Source organism: Aricia agestis, chromosome 16 (genome assembly GCF_905147365.1).
Source record: "Aricia agestis chromosome 16, ilAriAges1.1, whole genome shotgun sequence".
In the NCBI taxonomy this organism is placed as follows: Eukaryota; Metazoa; Arthropoda; class Insecta; order Lepidoptera; family Lycaenidae; genus Aricia; species Aricia agestis.
This window is the reverse complement of record NC_056421.1, coordinates 14,310,798-14,337,732: the sequence shown is the minus strand read 5'-3', so window position 1 is coordinate 14,337,732 and position 26,935 is coordinate 14,310,798. Positions and strand designations below refer to the sequence as shown.

At 38.1% G+C, this 26,935-nt stretch overlaps 3 protein-coding genes and 2 non-coding genes across 5 annotated transcripts; all 5 read right to left on the bottom strand.

Moving 5' to 3' along the window:
- Positions 1 to 15,124: 15,124 nt before the first annotated feature.
- Positions 15,125 to 17,715, bottom strand: LOC121734907. The gene is made up of 4 exons (XM_042125537.1): positions 17,660 to 17,715; positions 16,816 to 17,037; positions 16,243 to 16,441; positions 15,125 to 15,690 (listed from the first exon to the last, which is right to left on the bottom strand). Exons 3-4 carry the CDS (start codon positions 16,387 to 16,389, stop codon positions 15,352 to 15,354), a joined length of 486 nt encoding a protein of 161 aa, XP_041981471.1. The 5' UTR covers positions 16,390 to 16,441; positions 16,816 to 17,037; positions 17,660 to 17,715; the 3' UTR covers positions 15,125 to 15,351.
- A 3,486-nt stretch (positions 17,716 to 21,201) lies between these two features.
- Positions 21,202 to 24,315, bottom strand: LOC121735059. The gene is made up of 4 exons (XM_042125726.1): positions 23,826 to 24,315; positions 23,604 to 23,733; positions 21,687 to 21,708; positions 21,202 to 21,208 (listed from the first exon to the last, which is right to left on the bottom strand). The coding sequence occupies exons 1-4, from the start codon at positions 24,252 to 24,254 to the stop codon at positions 21,202 to 21,204; spliced, it is 588 nt and encodes a 195-aa protein (XP_041981660.1). The 5' UTR covers positions 24,255 to 24,315.
- On the bottom strand, positions 21,543 to 21,614 carry Trnat-cgu. The gene has a single exon. It is a non-coding gene; the product is annotated as a tRNA-Thr (tRNA).
- Positions 22,840 to 22,912, bottom strand: Trnaf-gaa. The gene has a single exon. It is a non-coding gene; the product is annotated as a tRNA-Phe (tRNA).
- A 1,545-nt stretch (positions 24,316 to 25,860) lies between the features above and the next one.
- LOC121734669 (ribosome-recycling factor, mitochondrial) lies at positions 25,861 to 26,817 on the bottom strand. The gene has a single exon (XM_042125268.1). The coding sequence runs from the start codon at positions 26,739 to 26,741 to the stop codon at positions 25,968 to 25,970; it is 774 nt and encodes a 257-aa protein (XP_041981202.1). The 5' UTR covers positions 26,742 to 26,817; the 3' UTR covers positions 25,861 to 25,967.
- Between the last annotated feature and the right edge of the window lie 118 nt (positions 26,818 to 26,935).

The following is a 26,935-nucleotide window of genomic DNA, read 5'->3' as shown; positions in this document are numbered from 1 at the left end:
ATACAATTGGCAACAAGATACGATCACACAATTACAGCTATTATTCCTTCCGATTCCACCAAGAAGTAATATAACAATGTTGGATAATGGTTGTAATAGCGTCATTCCAATTGGCAACAGTAGATGCAGACGTAATAACTCCGAGACACGACAGCAAAATATTATATTATTAACAGTCGCTACTTGCAAGCTTCATAGCACCACCAAAACGACACCAACCATCTTCTTTGTCTTCCTCGTTTCATGCTTTTCGATCTGAGCCAAATATACTTCCTCATAGTACTGTTTTCAATGCCATATTTTCTATATCATGTCCTCTATCATCAAAAAGCAAGTTATGTGGTCAAATATGAGTTGATCACATAACTTGCTTTTTGATGTAAGTCTGCCAAATTTTCCTATACACGCAATAACGGGTTTGCCATGCGGACATCTTAATTCAAAACTGACCTTATTTGATGTGTCATTTGTAATTTAATCTGAGATATTTATAAGATACCTTCATTATCAAAAGATTTTTCTTTTCTGATCAAATGCGCTGACAGGAAACAAAGGTTTGTATTGTGTTTTTTCCAAAGGATCTTGTTGCTCCTCAAATATACTACTTATTTACAACTAGGAAGTTGTAAATAAGTAATGTGACGTCACGTGTAAGCGTAGAGGCACACTGACGTAGCCGGTAGAGCTGTGTTCTCTCAGTGGGTCGATGAACGGGACCGGACTTTCTTTTTGTTTGGTGGTCTTGTTACTCGCTGGTCCTTTGAACATCGATCATTCTACTAATAGTTGTTTGTTAACTTCTCTACAATCGGCTGATGTAGGTATGTCCGATGTCGTAACATACAATGATTTATCGAATTTGATATCTTGATCAATCGAGACGAAATCGGTTTCTTTTATAAAGATAATTTATTTTACTACTTACGTAGTGTGTACTATTTAGTGGGTTAGAGTCATTACAGTCGAAGTAGGATCAGTTTGAAAAACTGTCAGTTAAAATATATAATGGTCTTTTTTCTTAATGCAATACAAAGACAACGAGCAAGTATATCTTCAAAGTCTAGACTTAGCTGGTGTGCAGAGTACTTACATAATGTAGTAAGTATTTTGAATTCGTGATGATGTATTAAAGTCAACTCTTTTAATTAATCATGCAAAAAAAGAATCTCTTGTCTCAATAACCTGAGACAGTGTTCGAAACCTGAGTGTTTGAAAAAAGCGCCAAATTACGAATTAGAATTTTGAAAATATTTTCAAAAGGTGGCACATTAGGATGAAGATTCATCGTATTAATATTATGACCGTGTCATGTCGCATACTGCATAGTAATCCGTTGCGTGTACGCTGGCGGTCCGCGGTATGCGCTGAACAAATGTTTGCACCTGATAAGGCGCACGGTCTCTGATACCACCAATAAATACCATCTGTGTTACGCAACAGCTAAACGTAAACATCTTGTTCTGCGAACATCTAGGAATGGCGACAGTAGGTATGTTTTAATTTCCACACTACATTTTGCTTGCTGCAAAGAAAATCCTTTCCTTACCTGTGGCAGCTGTGTCGTTGCGTGCCCATCAAAAATTTGCATTTTTTTTTAATGAAATAAGGGGGCAAACGAGCAAACGGGTCACCTGATGGAAAGCAACTTCCGTCGCCCATGGACACTCGCAGCATCAGAAGAGCTGCAGGTGCGTTGCCGGCCTTTTAAGAGGGAATAGGGTAATAGGGGAGGGTAGGGATGGGAAGGGAAGGGAATAGCTGGGAGAGTAGGGAAGGGAATAAGGGTAGGGGATTGGGCCTCCGGTAAACTCACTCATTCGGCGAAACACAGCGCAAGCGCTGTTTCACGCCGGTTTTCTGTGAGAACGTGGTATTTCTCCGGTGGAGACGGCCCATTCGTGCCGAAGCATGGCTCTCCCACGTATAAAATTTGATGTTCAAAATTTGATGTTTGTAGTTGTCATAACGGCAATTTTACAGTCACACCTAACTTCTTAACCTTTAACAATTTTTGGCACTTCGATATTGGATACTCGGTGCTGATGATGATGGCCTTAGACGCAGTCAAGCCTGATGCCCGTCCTTCAACTGTGAAGAAATAAAATACAGTCGCGGGAGGCCGAGCGTGTCGGACATATAGGTACCTACATGATTTTATTGTTCTACAGAATATCATTTACATATTTTTAATGGAAACACCCAGCCCCAAAGAGTAACCCACTTACGGGCCCGCTGAGAAAGGCTAACGAGCAGGGTCTAAGGGACCTACATTCAGGAATTCCGTTACCTTCGGCTTATATGGAGCCGGCTAATGGCTATCGAATATTATACTGACAACGCGACGGCTACATTCGAGATACTATTAATTATTGATAGTGTTTGTAGGCTGCAGCAAAATACCGTTCTTGTGCTCTTATGGGTACAATTATGTTCAGGTGGTCCAGATGGTGTGGAATGTCCACATAAGATGATTAATGTTTCTAAAACGATGAGTAAGTGGAGAACTAGATACATCGTGGATACTGACTACTTACAAGTGTCAACAATTTTTTAGATCTGAACAATGATTTGTGTACATCTGCGGGGCTAAAATGGTTGCTTTGTAGAATCATGATATGAATCATAATATGATTCATTTTTCTAAAATCGCAAAATGCAACTCTTGCTTGCAATTAATTTCTATATTTTTGTACTGATTTGACATATTTTGTCAGTTTGACAGTTGTGACAGTTCATTTGCTCAATTGATTGAGAGGAATTGCTAAATGTGAAGATTTTAGCCCCGCTGATATTCAGATAATATAAAAAGACATTATAATATGAACAACAGACGCTCCGACTACACGTTTCACGTCAATAATTACTATAACGATGTCCAATTTATGCAAAGAAATGCTTCTCAGTTCTCAGCGATATGCAAAGGCGAGTTCACACTCGGCGACGCGTGACGCGCGTCACGGGAGCTGACGCCGCAGTCCCCTTCACCTCCCTGCGCCGCGCCGCGTGACCGTTCCGTTCGCCGGCATTTCAAACTACCCGCTTTTTGCGCTTAAAACTCGCTTTTAAACCGCTAGATAATCCATTTTCTAGGTTTAAATGCCACCTTTCTTAGACTGTTTCTTACAGTACATCGTTGTTACTTTCACATAATATGGAGTTTGTTTTATCAAACTCGAGAGCAATTTATTTTACAATTCTTGAAATATTTTTTAAAAATAATTTTAAGTTCTTGGATAGTTTATACAACTTTAAAAAGATTGTTAACCGACTACGTGTTTAATAGGCAATTAGGCTATACAGGTTGTAACAAAACTAAGTGATAATACTTTCGGGTGTGTACGTGTTCCTTGTATAGAGTGCACTGTAAAAGTTGCAGCGCTGAAAGACCAACTTTTTTTACTATTGTATGGGGAAACTCGTGACGCTCGGGCCCTTGCCCATACAAAAGTGAAATGTGGGATATGCGTGGAGGCCGCAAAGGAAGATCTTCCGACCGAGCAAGGCGTTATGCTCGGTCAGGCCGAAGCCCACGTGATACATTTCAGCAGTCGTATATATACCGACGCGCTCAGAAAACTTCGATAGCGCGATGCAGGAATGTTAGGCGAATTGTGGGTACCGCCACATAACTCGCCCCCGAAGACCGGAGGTCGAATCTTGAAGTCTTGTCGCTTGAGTCGCCAGTGCCAGTGAGTTCCAGTGAGTCGGAACTGTTGCAGTGAGTCCCAGTGAGTCGGAACTGTAAGCTGCTGCACGGGATCCAGTGAGTCGGATAGCTGCCGTGCGGGGCTGATGCTACGTGCTGACCAGGAGAGATGTGCTCTGCTTGCTGACCGGTCGGTGTAGTGAGAAAGCACGATGATGCCGATGCGGAGTCGCCCAGGCCGCGGTACATTGCGGCTAGTGGACGAGGTACCCGATGAGGCGATGCTGGCTGGCGCAGTGCGGAGGGGCGGGGAGTGATGATGATGAAGGAGGCGTGTTCTGTCGAGGGTCACCAATGTGGGATTGGTCTTTCAGCGCTGCTACTTTCACAGTGAACTCTATACAAGGAACACCTACACACCCTAAAATATTATCACTTAGTTTTGTTACAGCCTGTATAATATGTAGTTTTATAAATAAAAATTAGAGTCATGAAGACGCGAACATTAAATAAAACATGTTTTGAAAAAAATGGCACATTTTAGACGCCATACTGTACAAAAAATAAAAATTAAGTGAAACATCAGTTTCGAATCTACAATTAAAATTGGTTCTCTTATCTCCGACTACAAAAACTTCCTCTATCGAGGAAATGAATATTATAGAAAATAATTAGTTTCTCCTTACTCGTTCCATGGCCGTAAGTAATTTAGAACATAATAATTACGATAAGGATAACTCGTCACAGTGGTGCGCGTCGGAAGCGGTAGAAAGCGCGAAATTTCGCGCTTGGCTCGCCGAGCGTGCCGTCTCGCCTCGCGTGCGCCCACGCCACTGACCGAGTGTCGCTCACGCGTTACGTGTGCAACTGCCTTTATTGTATTAATTGCACCATGGAATGGACGAGACACAAAACTATTGAGGGTTCTCAATATTTAATTACCCGGGGTTAGACCTGATTCACACGAAGCGCCGCCTAGTGGATAGTGTTTTCGAAAACTGTCATTAAGAATTTTTCGGCACTTTTCTAATTTCCAACTGCCACCAGGCTGACCTATCTTTGATCTTTGTTATGTTTAGCAGCTCTATTAAGATGTGACAATCAAAAACCCTCTTTCACCAATCACTTAATGAAGTTTCTGAAACTAATGTCTGTCGCATCATCGGCAAAAAACCTCACCGGCTCAGTAATTTATAGATAAGTTCTCTACCTAATCCCTAATATAGAACTCCAGCCTCATCGCCACACCAAACAGGTTTCCTCACAAATCCAAGGGGCTCTTTACGATTCTAGCGACGTGGGTAGCTCGCTGAGGTCGAGAACGATTTCGAATCACGATCGAGTCGAGCGAACCTGCCCGCTCCCCCGCCCTCCCCCGTCTACGTCCTTCTCCCGTACGCGACGCGAATTTTGCACCCATCGGATAAACAGGGCCGGGCTAAGAGAATGACAAAAATTTTTTTTTCGTGACTCAACCTTCCCCGACTTTTTTATAACATAAGGGGGCAATTGGCAAACGAGCAAACGGGTCACCTGATGGAAAGCAACTACCGTCGCCCATGGACACTCGCAACATCAGAAGAGTCAAGAGATGCAGTGCGTTGCCGGATTTTAAACTTAACCCTCAAGTAACATCGTGTAACATAACTAACACCGTGGGGTAAAAATTTACCCCACATAAAAACTTTGAAAAGATGAAGAAAAAAAATATTTGTAAGCCAATTTGTTACTTAAATATGCCATACATCATGAGTTCAATTTTTTTTCTCCAACTTTTGAAAATAAAATTCTCTAGCTTCATACTAATCTGACCTATACTTCAGAAAATCGTTATAACTTCTAAACTATCCAACTTAGAGCACTGAAGTAAAAGAATTTTTTAAAGATGAAAACCTCCTCTATCTTTTTAAAATAAAAAAGAACCAGTTTAATGCGAGATTAGAAAGAGATTTTTCACAAAAAGCCATTAATTAAAAAATACACATTTTTTTAAACTTTGGTTTTTCTATGTTTAATTTCACGAAATTTATAACGTATTGCCTGTGTAAGCGTAGTCCACAAGTTTAGCTATTAAATTAGACCTTTTTTATCTTCATAGGATATTTACATGAGAAGTACTGGTCAGATTAGTGTGAAAGCCCGAGTAAAACTAAAATGGCTGCCATTTTACAACACGTGAGAGAGAGAAAAAATTTGAGAGCCAATTTGTGGATAAAATATGCCATAGATCATGACATTAAAGGACACCGGTGTCGGGACATATTGTATAAATATAGACAAAACAAATTTTTAGGATAGTAAAAAAACTACATACGTATTGAACACCGTGGGGTAAAAACTTGCCCCATAGGTGTGCACAACTGAAACGGATGACTTTTCGTCTACTACGAGTCCACTACCCTTTAAAATGTGTGCTATACCTTGCACTATTATCTATTCTGTGGCTATACTGAGAATACTTAAAAGGAATTAAATGTATTTTCAAAGAAAAAATATTAAGTATTGCAGTTTTTATGCGAGTGGGGTAAAAATTTACCCGACGATGTGATGCTGATGAAAGTTCAGCGCCTGTAGGCTACGGGAGGAGGAATTTAAAATAAAATTCTGGATGTACGAGTAAAGTCACGGTATATTAACGGAAGACCACAAATATAAGTACACTTCAGAAAAAACTAAAATAGACTGCCCAAAATCCGCCGACAATTCTCTTTTATATCATACCACGAAAAAACAGTTGAATTTCGAGGCGTCGCTTCGCCATAGACAAAACATAACTTAGTTTCTTTTTTTACATTTCTTAAAGGTGCAGTACGGTGGAGGTCGCGTCGCCAACAGCGCCATTCTAATAAAAATCGGAGCTCTTAAACGCTGTTGTCATGGAAATAATATAATGTAACATAGAAGTTAAAATTGGAAAAGACAAATAAAACAAACTGCAGAAATTGGCAATTTCGAAAGTCACGCTATTATCACCTCGAGTCGTGCGAAAATAAGCCGCGGCGTCGATAAACACGCAGCACGCCTTTTCCATCACAATGCGGTGTCAATGATAAGAATCTACGAAGCGGCGAAGTAAAAAAATAAATAGTTCATTTGCGTCAGCTGTGTGATGATCGTTTAGCGGAGCGTCAAGTGGCTTCGGGAAACTTGCGTCAATCTCGCACGCTATCTGTGCACGATAATGATTATTTCACGAGTTATCAGACGTGTCACGTGGCGGATCGATGTCATCATCAGCTCCGCTTCAGCAATGTGAAGGCCAATAGCGTTTAGGTGGAAGACGCAAACTTTACAAATCGCAATGTCGCGGTCGCCGAGCACAAGAACATAAGACCCAACTCCTAAGCCACAAGCAGTAATTTCGTACCGCAAAAACAACCATTGCACAGCAGTCAGCAATAGACTTATAACGATGCTCGTAGCAGCAGTGTGGAGTCCACACTGCTGCGGTGTGCTGCCAACTATGGTCAAGCCACAGTCCACACTGTGGAATGTGGCTTGACCATAGTTGATGGAATTTTGACCACGATTGAAGCACAAATTGAAGGTTGCGCATGATTTTAATTATTAACGTGCACGTTGTAGAAATATAAAACCAATTGATATTAACTATCTATTACGATGAACGCAAGGAAGCGGGCGTGCGGGTAAACATTGCTTTTATGTCTATAATTTAACGAATGTATCTATATTGTTAGAAAAAATGAATATGAAGCAGAAAAAAGACTACGACGCTTACAAAATCTTTATACCTAGACATAAGCTGGAATTATTTATGAATAAGGACATATGGCCGGAAGGTATATCGTTTAGACGGTTTATTGACTTTTCAAGAAAAAAGGCGTCGGATCAGAATGCATTCCTGAATAAACAGAATGATTAAAAAGCCTACGAGTACTTTTATATCCTATAATTGTAAGTCGGTTACCCGTTCTGTTGATTATATAAGATTACTGTGTAAACAGGCGGATATCATTGCGCTGCAAGAAACCTGGCTTTATCCTCATGACTTGTCTTTCCTTGGTACGATTGATAAAACTTTTGGTTTCACGGGAAAATCAGCGATTGATACCTCTGAAGGAATTATGCGCGGAAGGCCCTATGGCGGAGTTGCGCTTTTGTGGAAAAAAAGTGCATTTGAGAAAGTGGTGGTCATAGAGTGTAATAGTGTTCGGTTATCAGCTATAAAGGTACACACCTGTGATAGATCTACCTTAGTATTTTCGGTGGACATGCCAGTGGACAATAGTGAAAATCTTATTGAGTTCACAAACTGTTTAAGTGAAATTAGCGCTATAGTAGATCATTGTGAAGTCGCTTCTGTAATTATTTTAGGGGACTTTAACGCTCATCCAGGCGAACTTTTTTGTGTAGAACTTTTAAATTTTTGTAAAGACCAAAATTGGTCATGTATTGATATGCATATTTTAAACAATGTTCATACCTACATAAGTGAAGCTCATGGTTGCACTCGCTGGCTCGATCACTGTGTAGTGACCGAGGCCGCGAGGCAATCTGTGCTCAGTGTAAGAGTCATTGACGATGTTGCTTGGTCTGACCATTTTCCACTGGAAGTAGTATGCAATTTAGATAAACTAATTCCTCAGCAGTCACGGGTTATTGGCAAAAGTTCAATTAATAAGATAATTTGGGGTGATAGAGATAAACAGCAAATAGAACTCTACAATGCGCTATGTAATGAAAAACTAAAACTTTTGGACTTTCCTGAGGAATTGTGTCGCTGTTGTGACCATATGTGCAATGATGGTGAGCACAAGCATGTCATTGACAAATTTTATAATAGTATAGTAAATACTTTAAGTGAAGCGGCCTTGGAGAGCTCTAAGTGTAATGAGACCAAAAGAAAGTTGCGCGTTGTGGGATGGAACAAGCATATCCAACCGGCTCATAGGGTAGCACGACACAACTATCATGTTTGGTTATCTCATGGCAAACCTCGCTCGGGTGAAATCTTCGAAAATATGTCTTCGTCTCGGAGAATATTTAAGTCTAAACTGAGGTGGTGTCAGAATAATCAAGAGAAAATAAAAATGGATATTCTGGCATCACATCACACGAAAAAGAACTTTAAATCTTTTTGGAAGCAAACCAATAAGCTCAATCCAAGGCCGTGCATTCCTCTCAATGTTGAAGGCATACAAGAGCCAGCTGGTATTGCCAATATGTTTAGGGAGAACTTTTTGATAGAGCCCTTATCCAGGCCAAACTGTGTGTCTCAGCCGCTCGAGTCTAATAACCACTCGCCCAGCCGGACATCTGCTCACCCGATACGTTTTACTGCGAAAGAAGTGTCTAACACAATACGCGCTATGACGAAGGGTAAATCTCCTGGTCATGATGGAATTAGCATTGAGCATCTGAGATACGCTGGCTCACACTTACCAAGGGTTCTGTCTTTGTTTTACACCCTTTGCATTAGGCACACTTATTTACCTGGTGATTGTATGAAGACGGTTGTTGTACCAATAATCAAAAATAAAACTGGAGATTCCTCCAGTAAAGCTAATTATAGGCCCATATCGCTAGCCACAACAATCGCAAAGGTCCTAGACAGTCTGCTTGATCAATATCTAGATAAGCATCTTAAGTTGCACGATGCCCAATTTGGCTTCAGAGCAGGACTATCTACTGAAACTGCAATTCTGTCTCTCAAGCAGACTGTCAAATACTACACCGATAGAAGCACTCCAGTATATGCATGTTTTCTGGACCTTTCAAAGGCTTTCGATATGGTGTCCTATGAGATACTACGCAACAAGTTGCTGGATGAGACGGATCTTCCAATTGAGATTATTAATATTTTTGATTATTGGTACAAGAACCAGGAAAATGCTGTAAAGTGGTCTGGGGCTCTCTCTAACCTGTACAAATTAAGGTGTGGAGTTAGACAGGGTGGATTAACTTCTCCTCGTCTCTTCAACCTTTACATAAATAAGCTGATCGAGGAGCTGAGCAACACTAATGTCGGTTGTTCCATGGGCGGAGTGATGCTAAACAACATTAGTTATGCTGATGACATGGTGCTGCTCAGTCCCTCGGTCAGTGGCCTCAGAAAACTGCTAGGCAAGTGTCAAGCGTATGCTGAGGCCCAAGGACTCAGGTATAACTCTAAGAAAAGTGAACTACTTGTTTTCCAACCCCGTGAACATAAAGTTAGCACAATACCACCCGTGTTTCTTAATGAAGTTCCACTTGCTAGAGTCCATAAATTTAAATACCTGGGTCATTGGGTAACTGATACGCTTGTTGACGATGTAGACATTGAGAGGGAGCGAAGAGCGTTGGCCGTACGTGGGAACATGTTAGCTCGTAGATTTGCAAGATGCTCTGATGAGGTAAAAGTGACTTTATTTAAAGCTTACTGCCAGTCCTTTTACACATGCAATCTATGGGCGAGCTACACCCAGCGCGCGATAAATGCTCTTCGTATTCAATACAATAATATCTTTAGAGTGCTGTTAGGACTACCAAGGTACTGTAGTGCCTCAGGCATGTTTGCAGAAATGCGCACCGATGGCTTTAACGCCATAATAAGAAAAAGAGTGGCGTCATTGATGCAGCGTGTCAGAAATAGTAATAACAGCATTCTAAGGGTATTGACTGATAATCTTGATGGTTTGGTAAGGCATTGGATAGAGGTTCACGTTAAATAGGAATAGGCTCATTAAAAGTTCCAACGCCTCACCATTCCTAATACACAAATTGTTGCTATTGTTATTTGATAATGTGATGTACTAACATAGTTTAAGTCTCAATTATATTATTTACTAACACTATGGATTTTTGTTGTGATCCGAAATAAAAGTTATTATTATTATTATTATTATTTAATTTACTTGGCACTGTTCTCATCAATAAAACGTAAAGGTCTAATCTGAATTCTGAACGTGTTCGTTTTACCCAGTAAACTTCGTCTTCAAAATAGAGGTGTTTCAAGTTTCAACCGAAAACTTATATATTATTATATGTTTATTTTACGTTATGCTCTGATTTCCTGCCCAAGGAGTCAATATCATAGAGCCAAGCTACAACATGATGTTTCATGTTGCAGCATCGTACAAGCAACCATTGCACAGCAACGTGGATTTTTATAATGCGACACCACAAAGCAGTGTGATGACTTGTAGCATGGTCCAGCCCCGGATTAGTAAATAGGCCGTTAGAGGCCACGACCTAGGGGCCCAAAGATTACGTACATGGGGCGGAAATAAAGTGTTCTACTCTCATAAAAAATAGAAATTCGGCACTGGTTTGGTCCATAAAAAACTTAGCCTCAAATCCGGCCCTGGCCCCCAATACACCTTAGTACAATCATGACGTAGCGGTGGTACGTGCGGCGGTTGCTGAGTCGGCGACTGCGCCCGCATACTGATGCCCTGCCTACCTTGAGCGGACGTGTTCGGCGTGGCAATGCGCCATTACATGTCGGGAGTAATCCTGATATTAATGCGAATGTGGGTTGGTACTTGGTACTTTACACTTTCTTAAGTGGTTCTGTTTTTGATGTGAAAACTACTCTAGGGGCGCACGCGGGGTTGATTTTTTTTGGGATTGGCTGAAATCGTAGGATGGAGGGAGATGGAGAGGCGCGGGCCGGCGCCCTATTAGAGTAACGAAAAATCTCTATCTATTGCGCGGCGAACATGCCTACTCCCGTTTTTCTGACCAGCATCTCCCAGTAATTCATGAATTTGGATCTTATTACAAAAGTGTAATAAGATTAAGCTGAAGTTATACGATGGAATTCCCGCGGCTGGTTTTGCGTTCCGAATACTCGGCGGACATGTTAACCATATTTATGTAGTATCGAAGTTACGCTTACTAAATAATTCTCGCAATTAAGAGGATACAACAGGGGCTATAGAAATGAAAAAAAAGTACGTGTAATATCTATAGCTGTCTCCCTTACCTCGAGCCTATACCGCAGAACGCGATAGAGACAACTGCAGAAAATCCAGAAAATCAACGATTCGTTGTCCCCTGATTCCTTCTCCAAAACTTAACCGATTTAAGTACTTTTTTCATTAAAGATTAAAAAAAGGCTTGAGCTGTGTTCCTATGTTTTGCTTTTTTTGTATAATCTAGCCAAATCTGTTTTCTAGACGTTTGAACACAGCAGAAAATCTGGCCATTTTTTTGGGTTTTTGAACGTTAATATCTTATTTAATAATTAAATTATGAAAAAAAAGAAAACATAGGGACATTGTATTAGTGGCCGTAGATATTCAGGAAAAAAATTATAACTCTACTAGCATTATCCAGGGAGGAAACAGGGGACAACGTTTGTATGGAAAAAAGGGCGGTGTGGAATCCTCTTAAGGCTCTGATTACACCTATCAAGTAGTGTGGCGAGACACTACAGACAATTTAATTGGCCGAGAGCATACCGAGTGCTCGACCAAGGCACTGTCTCGCCAGTCGCCACTCTACTCGGTCGGTGTAATCAGGTCCTTAGGGTTTAGTTAGATGAATAAAATACCCACAAACGCTCATAAATGTACGTTTAGACTTTAGACACTAGGTACGGATATTCCGTGCAAGACCATGAAATATGTCAGCAGACAGCGCGGTACCACGCGCTCGAATCGTGACTCTGACGTCAATCGCAGATCAAATTGGTACTGCCTCACGTTCCCCCATAAAGTCAAACGCCACTCGTCAGATAGATCATTGCTGTGGAGTCGTGAAGTACTACCTACTCGTAGCAAAATTTCGAAGTTATTCATTAGGACGTTGACCTTCCCAAATTATAAGAGTACCTTCACATTAGGTCGTCAATAGTGCGGCAGCAGCGCAAACTTCTTAGATACTATAACAGCAGCGCGACAGCCGGAAACTCTTTTTAGTAGGTATAGGAGTGGCGCCGCTGCTGCACTGCTGGCGACTTACTGTGAAGGCACCCTAAGCACCATTAAAAGAACGAGGGAAGCGCAATCTTTAAAGTTTTTTGCAATCTTTATGTCATTGGCCTTTGCTTGCATCTCAGGATATGCGTTGACGAAACGCCGATCCAACCAAATAACCAGTCAATACTCCAAAAATGTATGTAGGTACCTACGTATGTCCGCCTAGAATTATATGTAGATGGAATCAAGCTATAATGTTTATATTTCACTCCATTGGGAAGTATTCTACACAGCTGTTCAGGCAATTACAGACCATAAAGCTGCGCGTTCACCGGGTCGCAGTCGGAGCGTAGGGTGCGTCAGGGTGCGTCGTCATTTATAATTTGTCGGGCGCAGAAATGACGTTCCACTGGCATGCATTACCATATAAAATATAAATCAATACAAAGCAATAAATCCATCCGCTGCGTACGCTCAGGTATTGTTTGAGTCTCAAAACAGTTTCGTGGTACTCTGTACCGACCACGAAACTGTTTTGTTGAGATTCAAACAATCGTACGAGAATGCCGCATCCTACTCTAACAAACGAGAAATGACGTTGTTAGAGCAGGACGCGGCATTCTCATCTGATTGTTTGAGTCTCAAAACGGTTTCGTAGTAGGCCTACTGATTCCGATCCTGTGGACGCGCACTTTTATGGGCCTTATAACTTACGTGTAATGTACATATAATTAGCTGATGTTTTGTCATACTCACATGAAGATGCGATAGATGACAATGTAACTGAGTTACATTGTCGACTAGATGACTATATTAAATATAGAGTATTTCTATAAATAAAACAAATACATAATCTATACTAATATTATAAATGCGAAAGTATCTCTGTCTGTCTGTCTGTCTCGCTTTCACGCCAAAACTACTGAACCGATTGTAATGAAATTTTGTACACAGATAGCCTAAAGCCTGAGAAAGGACATAGGCTACTTTTTAACTGGAAAAGGGGGTTAAAGGGGGTGAAAATGCGTAAATTTGGTCAAATTAAGTTAGTTTCAAAAACTCAAAATAGATGTCGCCAAGAGTCCCCTAGATCGCGCTATTGCTTGCTCATGCGTATTTCTATAAGAGGTGGTACCATGTAAGGTAAGGCTTTTTGATTCTTTCGATTGTTAAACACGTTATTAACTAAGAACTCACCTACCAACTTAGATTAGATATCAAATTAAAAACAACAGCGCCAAAACTACTGAACCGATTGTAATGAAATTTTGTACACAGATAGCCTAAAGCCTGAGAAAGGACATAGGCTACTTTTTAACTGGAAAAGGGGGTTAAAGGGGGTGATAATGCGTAAATTTGGTCAAATTAAGTTAGTTTCAAAAACTCAAAATAGATGTCGCCAAGAGTCCCCTAGATCGCGCTATTGCTTGCTCATGCGTATTTCTATAAGAGGTGGTACCATGTAAGGTAAGGCTTTTTGATTCTTTCGATTGTTAAACACGTTATTAACTAAGAACTCACCTACCAACTTAGATTAGATATCAAATTAAAAACAACAGCGCCAAAACTACTGAACCGATTGTAATGAAATTTTGTACACAGTTAGTCTCAAGCCTGAGAAAGGACATAGGCTATTTCTTACTAGAAAAAGGGGTTGTAAGGGGGTGTTTATGCGTAAATTTGTTCAAATTAAGTTAGTTCCAAAAACTGGAACAGATGCCGCCAAGAGTCGCCTAGATCGCGCTATCGTTGCTCATATGTATTTCTATAAGAGGTGGTACCATGTTGAGTCGAAGATTTTGATTCTTTCGATTGTTATACATGTTATTAAATAACTCACGTACCAACATAGAAATCAGAAACAACAGTCTATCAATAATAAATACTAAATAGTTTAATGGCCTATGGGTATTGGCTATTGGGCAAAGCTAAAGTTGTGTAATGCATTATGCAGCTAAGTTGTGTAAAGCTAAATAAGCTTTAAAAGGTATAAAAAAGTTTAATTTAAAAAAAATCATATTATGTGCACACTACACGGCTGTTTTGGGTATTTTGATTTAAGGGGTACCAGGGTTTTAAAAAGCTTTTGACACCAATTTTATTGACACCGCGCGCTATAAACTGAAGTCCACGCGAACGAAGTCGCGGGCAACAGCTAGTTATTACATAATTATACATTCATTACTTTGTTGCAAAGCACATGTGTATCACTATTATTTATCATCTAGCATCATTATTCATTGTAACTGACACTACATCACGTTTTACTTGGGAGAGCCATGCTTCGGCACGAATGGGCTGGCTCGACCGGATAAATACCACGTTCTCACAGAAAACCGGCGTGAAACAGCGCTTGCGCTGTGTTTCGCCGAGTGAGTGAGTTTACCGGAGGCCCAATCCCCTAACCCCTACCCTATTCCCTTCCCTACCTTCAACTATTCCCTTCCCTTCCCTTCCCTACCCTCCCCTATTACCCTATTCCCTCTTAAAAGGCCGGCAACGCACTTGCAGCTCTTCTGATGCTGCGAGTGTTCATGGGCGACGGAAGTTGCTTTCCATCAGGTGACCGGTTTGCTTGTTTGCCCCCTTATTTCATTAAAAAAAATACATCAGGTGTTCCCAAAGTCTGTCCACAAGTAGGAACACACTTTAGGAAAAAGCAAATATGCATAAGAGTTGCTTAGAACTTTAAAATGCGAACACCAATAACAAAAACTATTTAGAATAAATTCTTCCGAGTTCTAAAACTCTGATAAGTATAGTATACTGTGCATTTCAATAAATATATTTATTAAAATGATTACAAGTTAGGTACAAGCGGTAATGTATATTTACTATTTATGGAAGCTCTGCGGGTTCAACTTTAATATCTATTAGAGGTTCAGGAGGCGTAATTGACGTTGAGGGAGGTATTTCAACTTGGATCCAACACTTTGGGGACGATGGCGCATCCAGCTGGTCCAGCTCAGCGCTAATCACAGCTTGCAGCTTCTCCTGGCATTTTCGTGCTCTATCGAAAGGCATGCTTTTCAGCTGCAACGCCAAACTTCTGCAGAACACATCAAACTCATCTTCTTCCTCTTTGATCAGTATTTTCTTCAAGCCCGTTTCTGGAAGTTCATTTTGTCTCTTTAATCTTTCTGATTGGTTCTTTTCAGCTTCTATATTTTCTGCCGACTGGAAAGGCAAAAAAAATGCTGATGTGAAAATCATCCATTAGAAAATGGAAGTAAAAGAATGAAAGGAATGAAAATGAGTATTATATTTTAGCCTTTTTTTTTTATGATATAAGGGGGCAAACGAGCAAACGGGTCACCTGATGGAAAGCAACTTCCGTCGCCCATGGACACTTGCAGCATCAGAGAGCTGCAGGTGCGTTGCCGGCCTTTTAATAGGGAATAGGGTAATAGGGGAGGGTAGGGAAGGGAAAGGAATTGGGGAGGGTATGGAAGGGAATAGGGTAGGGGATTGGGCCTCCGGTAAACTCACTCACTCGGCGAAACACAGCGCAAGCGCTGTTTCACGCCGGTTTTCTGTGAGGACGTGGTATTTCTCCGGTCGAGCCGGCCCATTCGTGCCGAAGCATGGCTCTCCCACGTACACACGCCTGTGAATAAGCTTGCAAACTTCTGGACAGATTTTGATTAAACATACAGACACATAGTCAGCGCATTAAATAAAAATACGCAGCACAAAGTCGCTGTAACTAACGTAATAATATTTACTTACATTTCTGGTAGATTTGTTTTTTTCTGAGGAGAATGCACTAACCGGTACAAGAAGCCCAGGACCACATTTTTTATTCAGTAAATTTTGTTCTTTTTTGTTTTCAAAACGCAAAGTACAAAGGCTTTGGTTTAGAGTTTTGTTCGACATAGACTTATCTTCTAAATCTGGTTTCTTACAAGGTTCTATCCAAATCCGGCATCTGAAAATCATTAAAAAAAGTTTAGCTAACCTATTGGTATTTGGTGTAGACTTTAGAGACTAACCCTCTTATTAATAAACGCCCTATAAGCTTTGAATAGTTATACAGTGTTTTGTCTTCTTCAATCCAATTAAAAATTTCACTTGTGTGACAGGAACAAAACACTATATAACTATTCAAAGCTTATAGGGCGTTTATTAATAAGAGGGTAAGTATTTTCAAAGATAATATTTGGTCTCAATATTATTGTTTTAATATTATGCCTAAACATTTATTCAGTCTGAGTGACTACTGACTATGATTCAGTGCCAGTGTAAATTGAGCCTCAAAACAATGCAGACTTCAAAATACTCAAAAAAATAGAATTAATTTACAGTTTTAGATCTTCCAATTTCTCTTTGGTCAATTCATCATTTAATTCACTTTCCCTCAAAAGTTTTTGACGGTGATAGTATGCCCTTTGATTCTCACGGTGTCTTTTTCTTCTTGCTGCTTCTTTTTCCTCCTTCGATACTGTTTTCTTTAAATCTCTGTGACGCTGGCGCCATGCCCTTTGGTATTCACGATTTCTTTGCCTTTTTTTCTCTTTTGTTTCTCTAAAAGAAAAATGATATAAGTAAATAATATCTTATTATATAATTACTTATTTAATTTCATTTGAAATTATTTTGTATTATGTTTTTGATGATTTTATTTGGTAATAAATACATAAAACATATTATCTCTATGGAAATAAAGGTTGCTTATAAAAGCAAGTATGATATTGGTAGTCCTGTGAACTCCTGTGTAAGAAAAAAGGTAGTTTATAGATGGAAAACATTTAAAACGTTTTTTTCCACCTGTTGAAGATAAGTTTAGTTAATATTTATTATTTATCATTATGTTATGATAAATAAAAGCAGCAAATCATAAAACAAAAATTATGTGTACAGAAAGATCATTGATTTTTAGACTATTGATTTTAGCAAACTTACACATGGTATGAACTAATGCATCGCCTAATATGAGGGTTGTGTAAATGAGGATGGAAATAAAACCATTATTTAACAGGGTTTATGTTAGAAAAATGATTATTAGTATAAATCTTACAAGACGTCTTGTGCAGTGCGATACTTTTAATTAATAAGGAAGATATAATACTTAGTATAAACATAAAACAAATATTACATCTGTAAAATGTAGGTACCGTACATAGTATGTATATTATAAAGTACTCACTCATCTTCTTTCACTAGTTCTTCGTCACTTTTTCCATTAATATGTGCATTTTGTTTATTGTTATCCATATTATTTCAAAACACTGTCTTCTTCTCCTTCTTTTTTTAAATGGCAATCGCGAATGCAGGGTTGCAAGTTGCAACTTCATCTATAAAACGAATTTTTACTGTGAAATGGACTGGCAAACTGTTATCCAGTTTGCAATTTTGCATCTAGAAATGCAGTTACAATAGGTATTTTTTGGGTACGGTATTTATAGTGCGTCAAGAATTTCTAGGAGGCGAAACTTTTTTTTTTGAGCAAAAGCAACACTCTTTTGACATTTGTCCCTTTGTTGTATCAATACCTATGACATAAAATTTACAAAACGAATATTTTCAATTTGCTTAAATTTAGTTTTACAATGTGAAAACTATATGTTACTGTGATTAATATGAATAATTAAAGTGAAAGACGTGTCATAAGTGCTGAAAATTTGAAGATTTTCATTGAAGAAAAATAGTAAAATGCGAAAATATTACTGAAATTCTCGCGTCCATATTTCCGATTCTGATCGCTCAATCACCATAGTAGCAGGTAATTAAGCGTTTGTTTTATAAATTTTGTTAGTTAATTAATTTTATTGTTTATTGCAATATTAAGTAGCCTGAGTAAGTATTATGTAGTTTATTAAAGCAATAATTTTACATAAACCCTATGTTTACGTAAACAATGAACTGTCAAAGAAATCTATCATATAACGCGCCTAACAATGATTGATACTTTGACTTGGTGCTTTGCGTAATTAACTAATTATATATCTTAGATGTATATAAAATTCTCGCGTCACAGTATATGTGCTTAACTCCTTTAATACTTTGATGCAGCGTAATATAATATTACAATTTTTACGTTTTATGTTTACAGGTAGCAGAAAAAGCGTTTAACGAAATAACCGAAATAACTGGGAGAATATATGCTATCATTTTGAAAAAAAACACTGAAAATAAATACACGAAGTGGGAATTAACCCTTTATTAGGATATTGAAGAACTGCTTATTGAAGATGAAAGTGCCTCTTCACTGTGACACAACTGCTGTAACTACATGAACCTAGAAAGTGGCGATGATTCTGTTTCCGGCTGCATTGTAGAATATTTGGATGATCATATTTTATTAAAATAACAAAACCGTGTTTTTAATTTATTTATTTTTTGTATTTTCTTAAATAAGTAGTTCCTTAATAAAAAAGGAGTGAGCTTCTCTCAGCTTTCACTGGCAGTCATCAAAGTAGCTCTGCAGCTCTCAGGGAGAGGGTACTTAAATAACAGGTGCTATAAATTCATAATATGTCTCACTAGTGACTGGATGTCCCGGTGAACTTCGTGTCACTTATAAACCTTCCCTGGACTTCCAGGAATATTTAAGACTAAAATTAGCCACATCGGTTCAACCGTTTAATCGAGTTATTGCATTTTTATATAGTCCATCAAGAAAGTGAAGAAATTAAAAGTGGAAACATAGTAATGTCATCCCTGTTTTCTTAGATTGATTTGAAAGGGATGACACTACGATGTTGCCACTTTTTAATTTCTTCACTTTCTTGACAGAGACAGACTATGATACAAAGATTATAATACTTTACATAGATTAGATTGTTTCTTGTAATTATTTTAAATTTTCTTAACTACATAATATATAATTATAAATCATAATAATATTTACGTGTTTTTTACACTGTACTTAATATAAAGTATCAAAATCTTTTATAGTGACTGGATACAGTGTGGCCATAAGAGGACACACCGGAAACAAGTGGCGACACTATTAATGTCGTGACTTTTTTGACGGGCTGTACTATTTTAGATTTTTTTTAAATAAAATATGGAACGCCTGCAAAAAGCTAAGCAATGAAAATAATGGAGAAAGATATATTAAATATTATGATTAAAGCGTAATATAATTTATATTATTATTATGTATGTTTGCTGCTTTACCTTTTTGTAAGGTTCTTCCAGAGTCCAATGTCAAAATGTATTGGAGTCCAAATTTTCGACGTCGCGACGCGTCGCATTGGAATTTGGATTACGACTTGAATTTATTTTGCCCGCAACTATGTTGCGCTAAAATTCGTTCCTTATAACATACCGTTTACTGAAGACTTCCCAACGTCCAAAGACATGAGACCTTCTTCCATACCTATACAAAGACATGAGACCTTCTTCCATCCAAATGGGCATACAAACTTCTATAATAAGTAAGTACGTCTTTGGAGTGTTGACCGGCCATTTGGTCTTGATTTGGTCGAATGGACGTTCCTTCAATGCCCCCTAGTCTCGAGAGTCGAGTCATAACTGCTAAAATTAATCTCGATTTATAAACATAATATATGTACCATAAACATCCGTGCATATTGTTTTCATTTCAACATCCAGGTCAGTATATTTATTGAAATAAATAATTTCGACGCGCAGAAAATATAAAAAGTTAATTGGTTCTGGCACGGCCGGCTGGAGGGGAGCCAAATGTGAAGTGACGTCACCGACTGCTGACCGACTGTCGGGACCGGGAGTGTCCTAGGAGTCAGGACTCAAGACACATAGACGTAGCTACTGCATCGGACGTACCTACGCATGGAAATACCATACTATGGAAGAGTAACTGTGGGCTGCGGCAAAAAATGGTCCCACGAAATGCACATCAAAACTATGTGTATTTTAAATTTTTAGTAGCATAGGCGTTCTACACTGTCTTGTATTTCTATGAACCTATGTAACATGACTCATGAGGCATCCGAGCTACAAGGGGGTAGGAAAAATTATTACTTTGTCTGGGAGCTCTCAAATAAGTTTTAATACGCGTAGGTACCTGAGGTAAAAAGGTACCGTACCCCTACCTTTTTACGGTGGCGCACCGATGATCGCTGACAGACGCTAAGCTTTTACGTGAGAGGTTACCTTACTTAATGTATGTACCTATACTGTGGTCCTGTACTCTTATATATTTTGTACCCCTAATCCCCGCTTGCGGATAAGATTCGAAAAATGAAAACTCGGAAAGACATTGCATTTTGCGTTGACTGTTGGCTAGTGTAACAACTAACAAGGTGCTATAAGCTTAGCTCGAGTTTTAAGAGGTCAATAATTTCCAAGACCCTTAGGAGTAGATGGCAATGTTATCATGACATTCATATTCCTAGGTGTAAAAATTTTGGTCGTCATGACGTAGAATCGTAATTTTTAGCTGCGGCTTCACTTCACAAAGACAGCATTTACAGCCTTCGATTCCCACAGCCGGCTTTAGAATTTGACCATGTCAATAGAGAACCATCGAATTTGGGGATAAGATCAATAATTTTCGATCCCGCTAACTTGAGTGCAGTCCATTTACAGAGTACGAACAGGATTCGATTTCCGAACGGTACCGGCCGTGGGCGCTCCGGTCAGGTAACGGACCATAAATAAAAGCCCTTTGGGAAATAAGTTGACGCAAGGCTGGGTTAGCTAGACGAACAATCGAGATTGTAAACAATGTTTTCGCCAAGAATATTATCGAGCAAGTCCTTACTCCCTATACATAGAATAAGAAAATTAGTTTACTATTTTTCCTATCCTACGCACACGCAAACTTGCAAATTATGTTTTAACAGTTTTCACTGATCGATTATTATTGATAAGTCGTGTTTTTTAGGACAAATTAAACCGCTGCCGTAAATATTTTCTCACATAATAATAACTGAAGAGCATGACATAATAGGGGCTTAGATATTAAGTCATGATTATTCTGTCATTACTAAAAATATTTTTACGGTATTATATTATTGTGTTCGAATAGTTTTAATTCTATAATAAAATATGTATATAAAAAAGTCAAATCTATCAATACCAAAATGAAATCTTATTGATGCCTCCTGTGAGGATTGAACTCACGACCCCTGGTTTACGAGACCAGTGCTCTACCACTGAGCTAAAGAGGCGATGCGATGTCAGGCCAAATAGCGGATCGCATCTTACAACAGGCTTAGCGGTGAAATAATACTATTACTTACCTTGGTGTTCCTCCGTTTGAATCTGAAAAGAAGAAAGATTTTTATTATTACTATTTCTGCTCGGGTTTTTCAAGTGTTTCTACTGCTAAAAGAAACTTAAGAATGCACCTGACCCTAACTTGACTACATACTTAATCATAGATCTCAAAATCTGTAAAGTCTAGGAAACTGATTTTTTACACAAGTAACTTCAGTTCATGAAGTTTAAATGCTCAAGACGAAAACACGATTACTGAAAAAATGCTCTATACTCTATAGTTTTATTTTTACAAATAACCTTGTTTTAGACACATTTTGGCTTGGATCTTCGAAGTTTGCTGTCTTTTCTTTAATATTTTTAATATCTAAAAAGGTATTGACAAAACCTTTTGCTCAAAATACTTTTTTCATGATCGTTATAGTTCACCTTTTATTCATAGTAAAACTAACTTGGCGATGATTCCGCGTCATCCTTTTTCACCTGGCATATGAAAGACGGGCGTTAGTGTAAAGAGAGAAGTAATAACATACACTTTTCATGCACTTTTTCCACTTTTATTAATTTATTTTATTACAATTATGTTTCACACGACCGGTTTCGATAAAATCATCATCAGGTGATTTTATCGAAACCGGTCGTGTGAAACATAATTGTAATAAAATAAATTAATAAAAGTGGAAAAAGTGCATGAAAAGTGAATTTTATTACTATGAAACATGAATTTCCACCAAGAAGTTACGGTACATTCAATATCATATATAAAGAGAGAAGGACGATGTTTGATTTTTGGGGTTAGTAGGCCTCTTAATATGTACCATCGAGGAAGTTGATTCCTATGCAATTGACAGACTGACCAGCGTTATTTGGTCGAATATGTCAATTCAATGTCAATTGTGATCTGTCAGCTGGGTTTGACGTAACGCAACCAAACTACTCAGGTCCTCGATTTGCATAGGAATCAACTTCTCTGATAGTACATGTTTTCATAAATATTGGTTTTGGTAATTAATTAAATATACCTACCTGTAAAATAATGACGATGTTACAAATTAAAATAGTTCACGCAAAATATCTATTAGATGTAAGTTGTACCTTACTAAATTTTATTTAGGCAATAATATTATTTATATTTTTGCAACTATATTTGTAAATTACTAAAAATAGCAAAACAGTTGCCGAAACCCGGGATCGAACCAGGGACCTTTAGATCTTCAGTCTAACGCTCTCCCAACTGAGCTATTTCGGCCGGTTAACAATATTTCAAAATATACTTACAGTACTGACCACACACTTATTTATTAACCTACTTTACAATTTCAATGTTCCAAGCTGTAGTTATATAGGTTATAATTATTCCCTGATTTCGGTTCACGGAACAAAATGAGTCCGAATAAATATTTCAAAAGTAGTGTTATTTGCCTTGCAGATTTAATTCCAAATGAGTAAAGCAGCGACACCTGTCGTCAAAAGTGAGAACTAGAACAAATCTGTTGACATATTTATTCACTAGATGTCACTGTTATACAGTGCAGAATTACTAGGGCCAGTGCATCATCATTATTTTCCGAAAACCTTTTATATATTTTAAATGGTCATGATAAAAAAGTAGTTTTTATTGTTATCTTGGTTAGATTTTCAGGCTGTTCTAATCATAATTTCATTACATGCACATGGCATGATCAGAGAGGTGGACACTGGACAGCCTGCATAGATGCTTGGGATTGGAATCTCAATCTCTCTAGATTTCATTTCTTAATAATTGATGTTGCTTGAATAAATGCATAAATGCATAATAAATAAATGTGCCTATGCATTCATTGAACAGACATGCAAGGCAACAGAATAAGGGCTTAATGTTTGATAGCAGTCCTCGTTACAATCAGAGAGCCTATGACTTTATTTATTCCAGCTGTTCTTTTCAACCAAACAAGTTATACCTTTTTGCTCCATTTGTATCCCCTTGTCAGCTACATCTCCATCATCGTGGAGTTTGAGCCCAAACTTCCTGTGTAGGCTGTCACTGAGCTTCATACTCTGCTCCTTTTTGTGATACGCCTTGATCTCATCCTGATGGGATAGTTTTATATTAGAACATGTAAGTTTAGTGAATAAAATATGAACTGCAACGAAAAAGGTAAACCATGTACTTAGTTACTTACCTTTATTTCTTTTAATCTTTGACTATTTTCTGTTGAGCTATTTAGTGTTCTCCCCGAATTCAGAACATTTAAAACAGTAGGTGCCGATGAGTGGCAGTATAAATTAGTATGAACGCGCGCGTATCGAGTTTTTAAAACCGTCGGTGGCACTGTGGGGGGTAAGGATTTTATTGTTTTTTTTGGTTTCACTACAAACGTACGTCTTTTCACTGTATCACTCACAGTTTCTGGAATATAATCATTCAAAGCAATAGGAAGATCGCAAAAGCCACTGGTGTTTGAAACAGTTGAAGAAATCGGTTTCGCGCCACTGCTCGCTGTTGCATGACGAGTCACAACATATTTAGGCTTAAAATGTGACTCCGCCGGATTACTAACGCGAGACATAACATTTTTATGTGTTCGCGTTTTCAATTTTGCGTTTTCCATCGCTTTATCACGATAAAAATCCCTTTTTCGTAAAAATTTCAAATCAAAACAACTCAGTAAACAAACGAATGTCACAATCACAGGTTCTTCTTCTTCTTCTTTAGGTTATGGCGGCCTCAGTGAGTTGCCAATGTCAGAGTGCTTTTGGGTAGACTTTGCTCTATATTGCAGGTCTGGTGAAGAAACAAGGTACAGTATCTAACAATAATTTAAATTCTGTTGAATATACCTAAAACAAACACAAACATATAGAGGTTAGTAAAACATCACAATTTTATATTGTTAGAACAAATATATGTACACAGAATGTCAATAAAAGAGGTATTTACAAAGCATAAAATTGATTTAAAATTAATAGGGCGAGGGATATTGATAGGAAGGAGGTCATATAGGGAGGACTGATTTTTAGGACAACAAAAAAAGATGTGGTCCAGGGAACCTTCATCTAGGCCACCACAATCACAGGTTAAGAATTTATATCACACGACAGTGACAGCTGTGTTTTTGACGTTTGACACTGACATTATACATTTTTAAAATTCAACAAAAATAATTTAATTTATGGCTATTGCCAAAGAGTGGTATGAAACCTTAGAGCATTAAACCAGATGGTTTAATGCTCTATAGGTATGGAACCAATAATATGGAACCCAAAGACGGAAGACCTATATATAGCAGGGCAGGGGTCACCAATTAGTTTCGCTTGGGATCCATTTTAAGAAATGAAATGAAATGACCTTCTCTTCGCGGTCCACACATTTTGTAAAAAAAATCTGTATTTACAACTAGATGACGCCTGCAACTCCGTTGCGCTAAAATTAGTTTATCGCGTGGGAACCGTATGTTTTTTCAGGATAGAAAGTATCCCATGTCCTTCCCCGGGACTCAAAGTATCTCTGTACCAAATTTCAGCCCAATCGGTTCAGCCGTTTCGGCGTGAAGAGGTAACAGACAGACAGACAGACATACTTTCGCATTTATAATATTAAATATTAGTATGAAAGTATGGATATTTTTATGAAAAGTGCCAATTTTTTGTTGGTTGTTTGGAGTGAAATTGGTGCAAGCTATTGACATTAAATCCTAGAGATGTTAATCAGTAAGTTGAGACCGAAATTTACTTTTAGCGAAGTTCATCTTCGAAAATGCTTGGTCCGCAGTCCGCACACAATGGGTCGGTGGTCCGCGGTCCGCTATTTGATGACCCCTGACCTATAGTTTCTTATGTCAATGATGGAACTCTACGTGCGCGACTCTTCTTGGTCCTTACAGCAATATGAACATGTAAGATTTAAATAATCGTTCATATTCATGACTAAACTACTGACGACGGTGATTGTATTACTACATGACGGAACTCCGGTCTCACATGCCACAGTTTTGTCCTTTATACCTACTCATATCTTAAAATGTTTCATTTATTTTATGTTTAATAATAAGTATAATGTTTCTTATTTGTTTTATTTTGACAAGGTATTGCTATCAAAGAGGATATAAACTACGTAACAATTGCTGTATTGATGTTAGCGGTGTAAATATTATAATATTTCTCTGATGTTAGCTTACCGTATATCGATCAATGATCACCAACATATAACATAACACAAAAATTATTCAACTTTTTTATTATTTACAATTAATAGTAGTTCAAAAAACATATTATCTTAACAAAATGACTATACTATATATAAAAAAAACATAAATGCAAAAAAATTATTTTCCTAAAAGCTCATTATGTTTAGCGTCATAGATTTTTCTGGCCTGGTCATTGTATGTGTCACACAATGCCATGATTTGTTTGTTAATATTAAATACCAAATCTTCTGATACTCCAGGTTGCTTGCCTTTACTAGTTTTGTTCTTCTTGATGTATTCATTCTGAATATCTTTGACGGTATCCTTACATTTAACAAACAACATTTTGGCATTCTTTGCCAAAGCCTCCCTGTGCTCTTTAGTGACTTTGGGCACAGGTACATATAATGTTGTACCATCTTGTTGTGGATTTAAATTCAATCCTGAACCATGTATGGCTCTTAGAGCATCAGGTATGGCTTGAGGGAAGGAGGAAAAGTTCACCACAATAGTCTTTGGATTCTTCCTGATTATTTGAGCTAACTCTTGTAATTCATACTCTTTGCCGTCAAATTTGACGACAAGAGATTCTAGAGACCCAGTGGTGGAGCGTAGTGAGAGGTTTTGGGCAAATTCTTCCTTCATTTTATCAATAGCATTCTGACATCTTTCTTTTAACTTGTCTACTGGAATCAACTCGGACATCACTGTTTCATTTATGACCACTTTTGTTTCCTTGCCTTTCTTATCTTTACCTTTATCTTTTCCCTTTGCATAGTTCCTAAAAGTTATACAATTGGTATTTGCAGCAACTGCTATAATCTTACCATTGTGAGTTAGGTTATTTGATAAAAATTTTGAGCTTATTGAGTATGCAGGCAAAATTATCCTATTAAATAGTCTGCTAGCCATGTTTATTTAATTATTTTATAATTTTAGTTTCTTTTCCATGAAGTTATCTAAATTTTAAGATTTCGTATAGTGATTATATTCTTCTTCTTCTTTTAAAAATGGCCGCCTCGGTGAGTTGCCAATGTCAGAGTGCTCTAATCTCTTTGATTTCGTACAATTGTGTAGTTGTTTCTTCTTCTTCTTATTATCTTCTT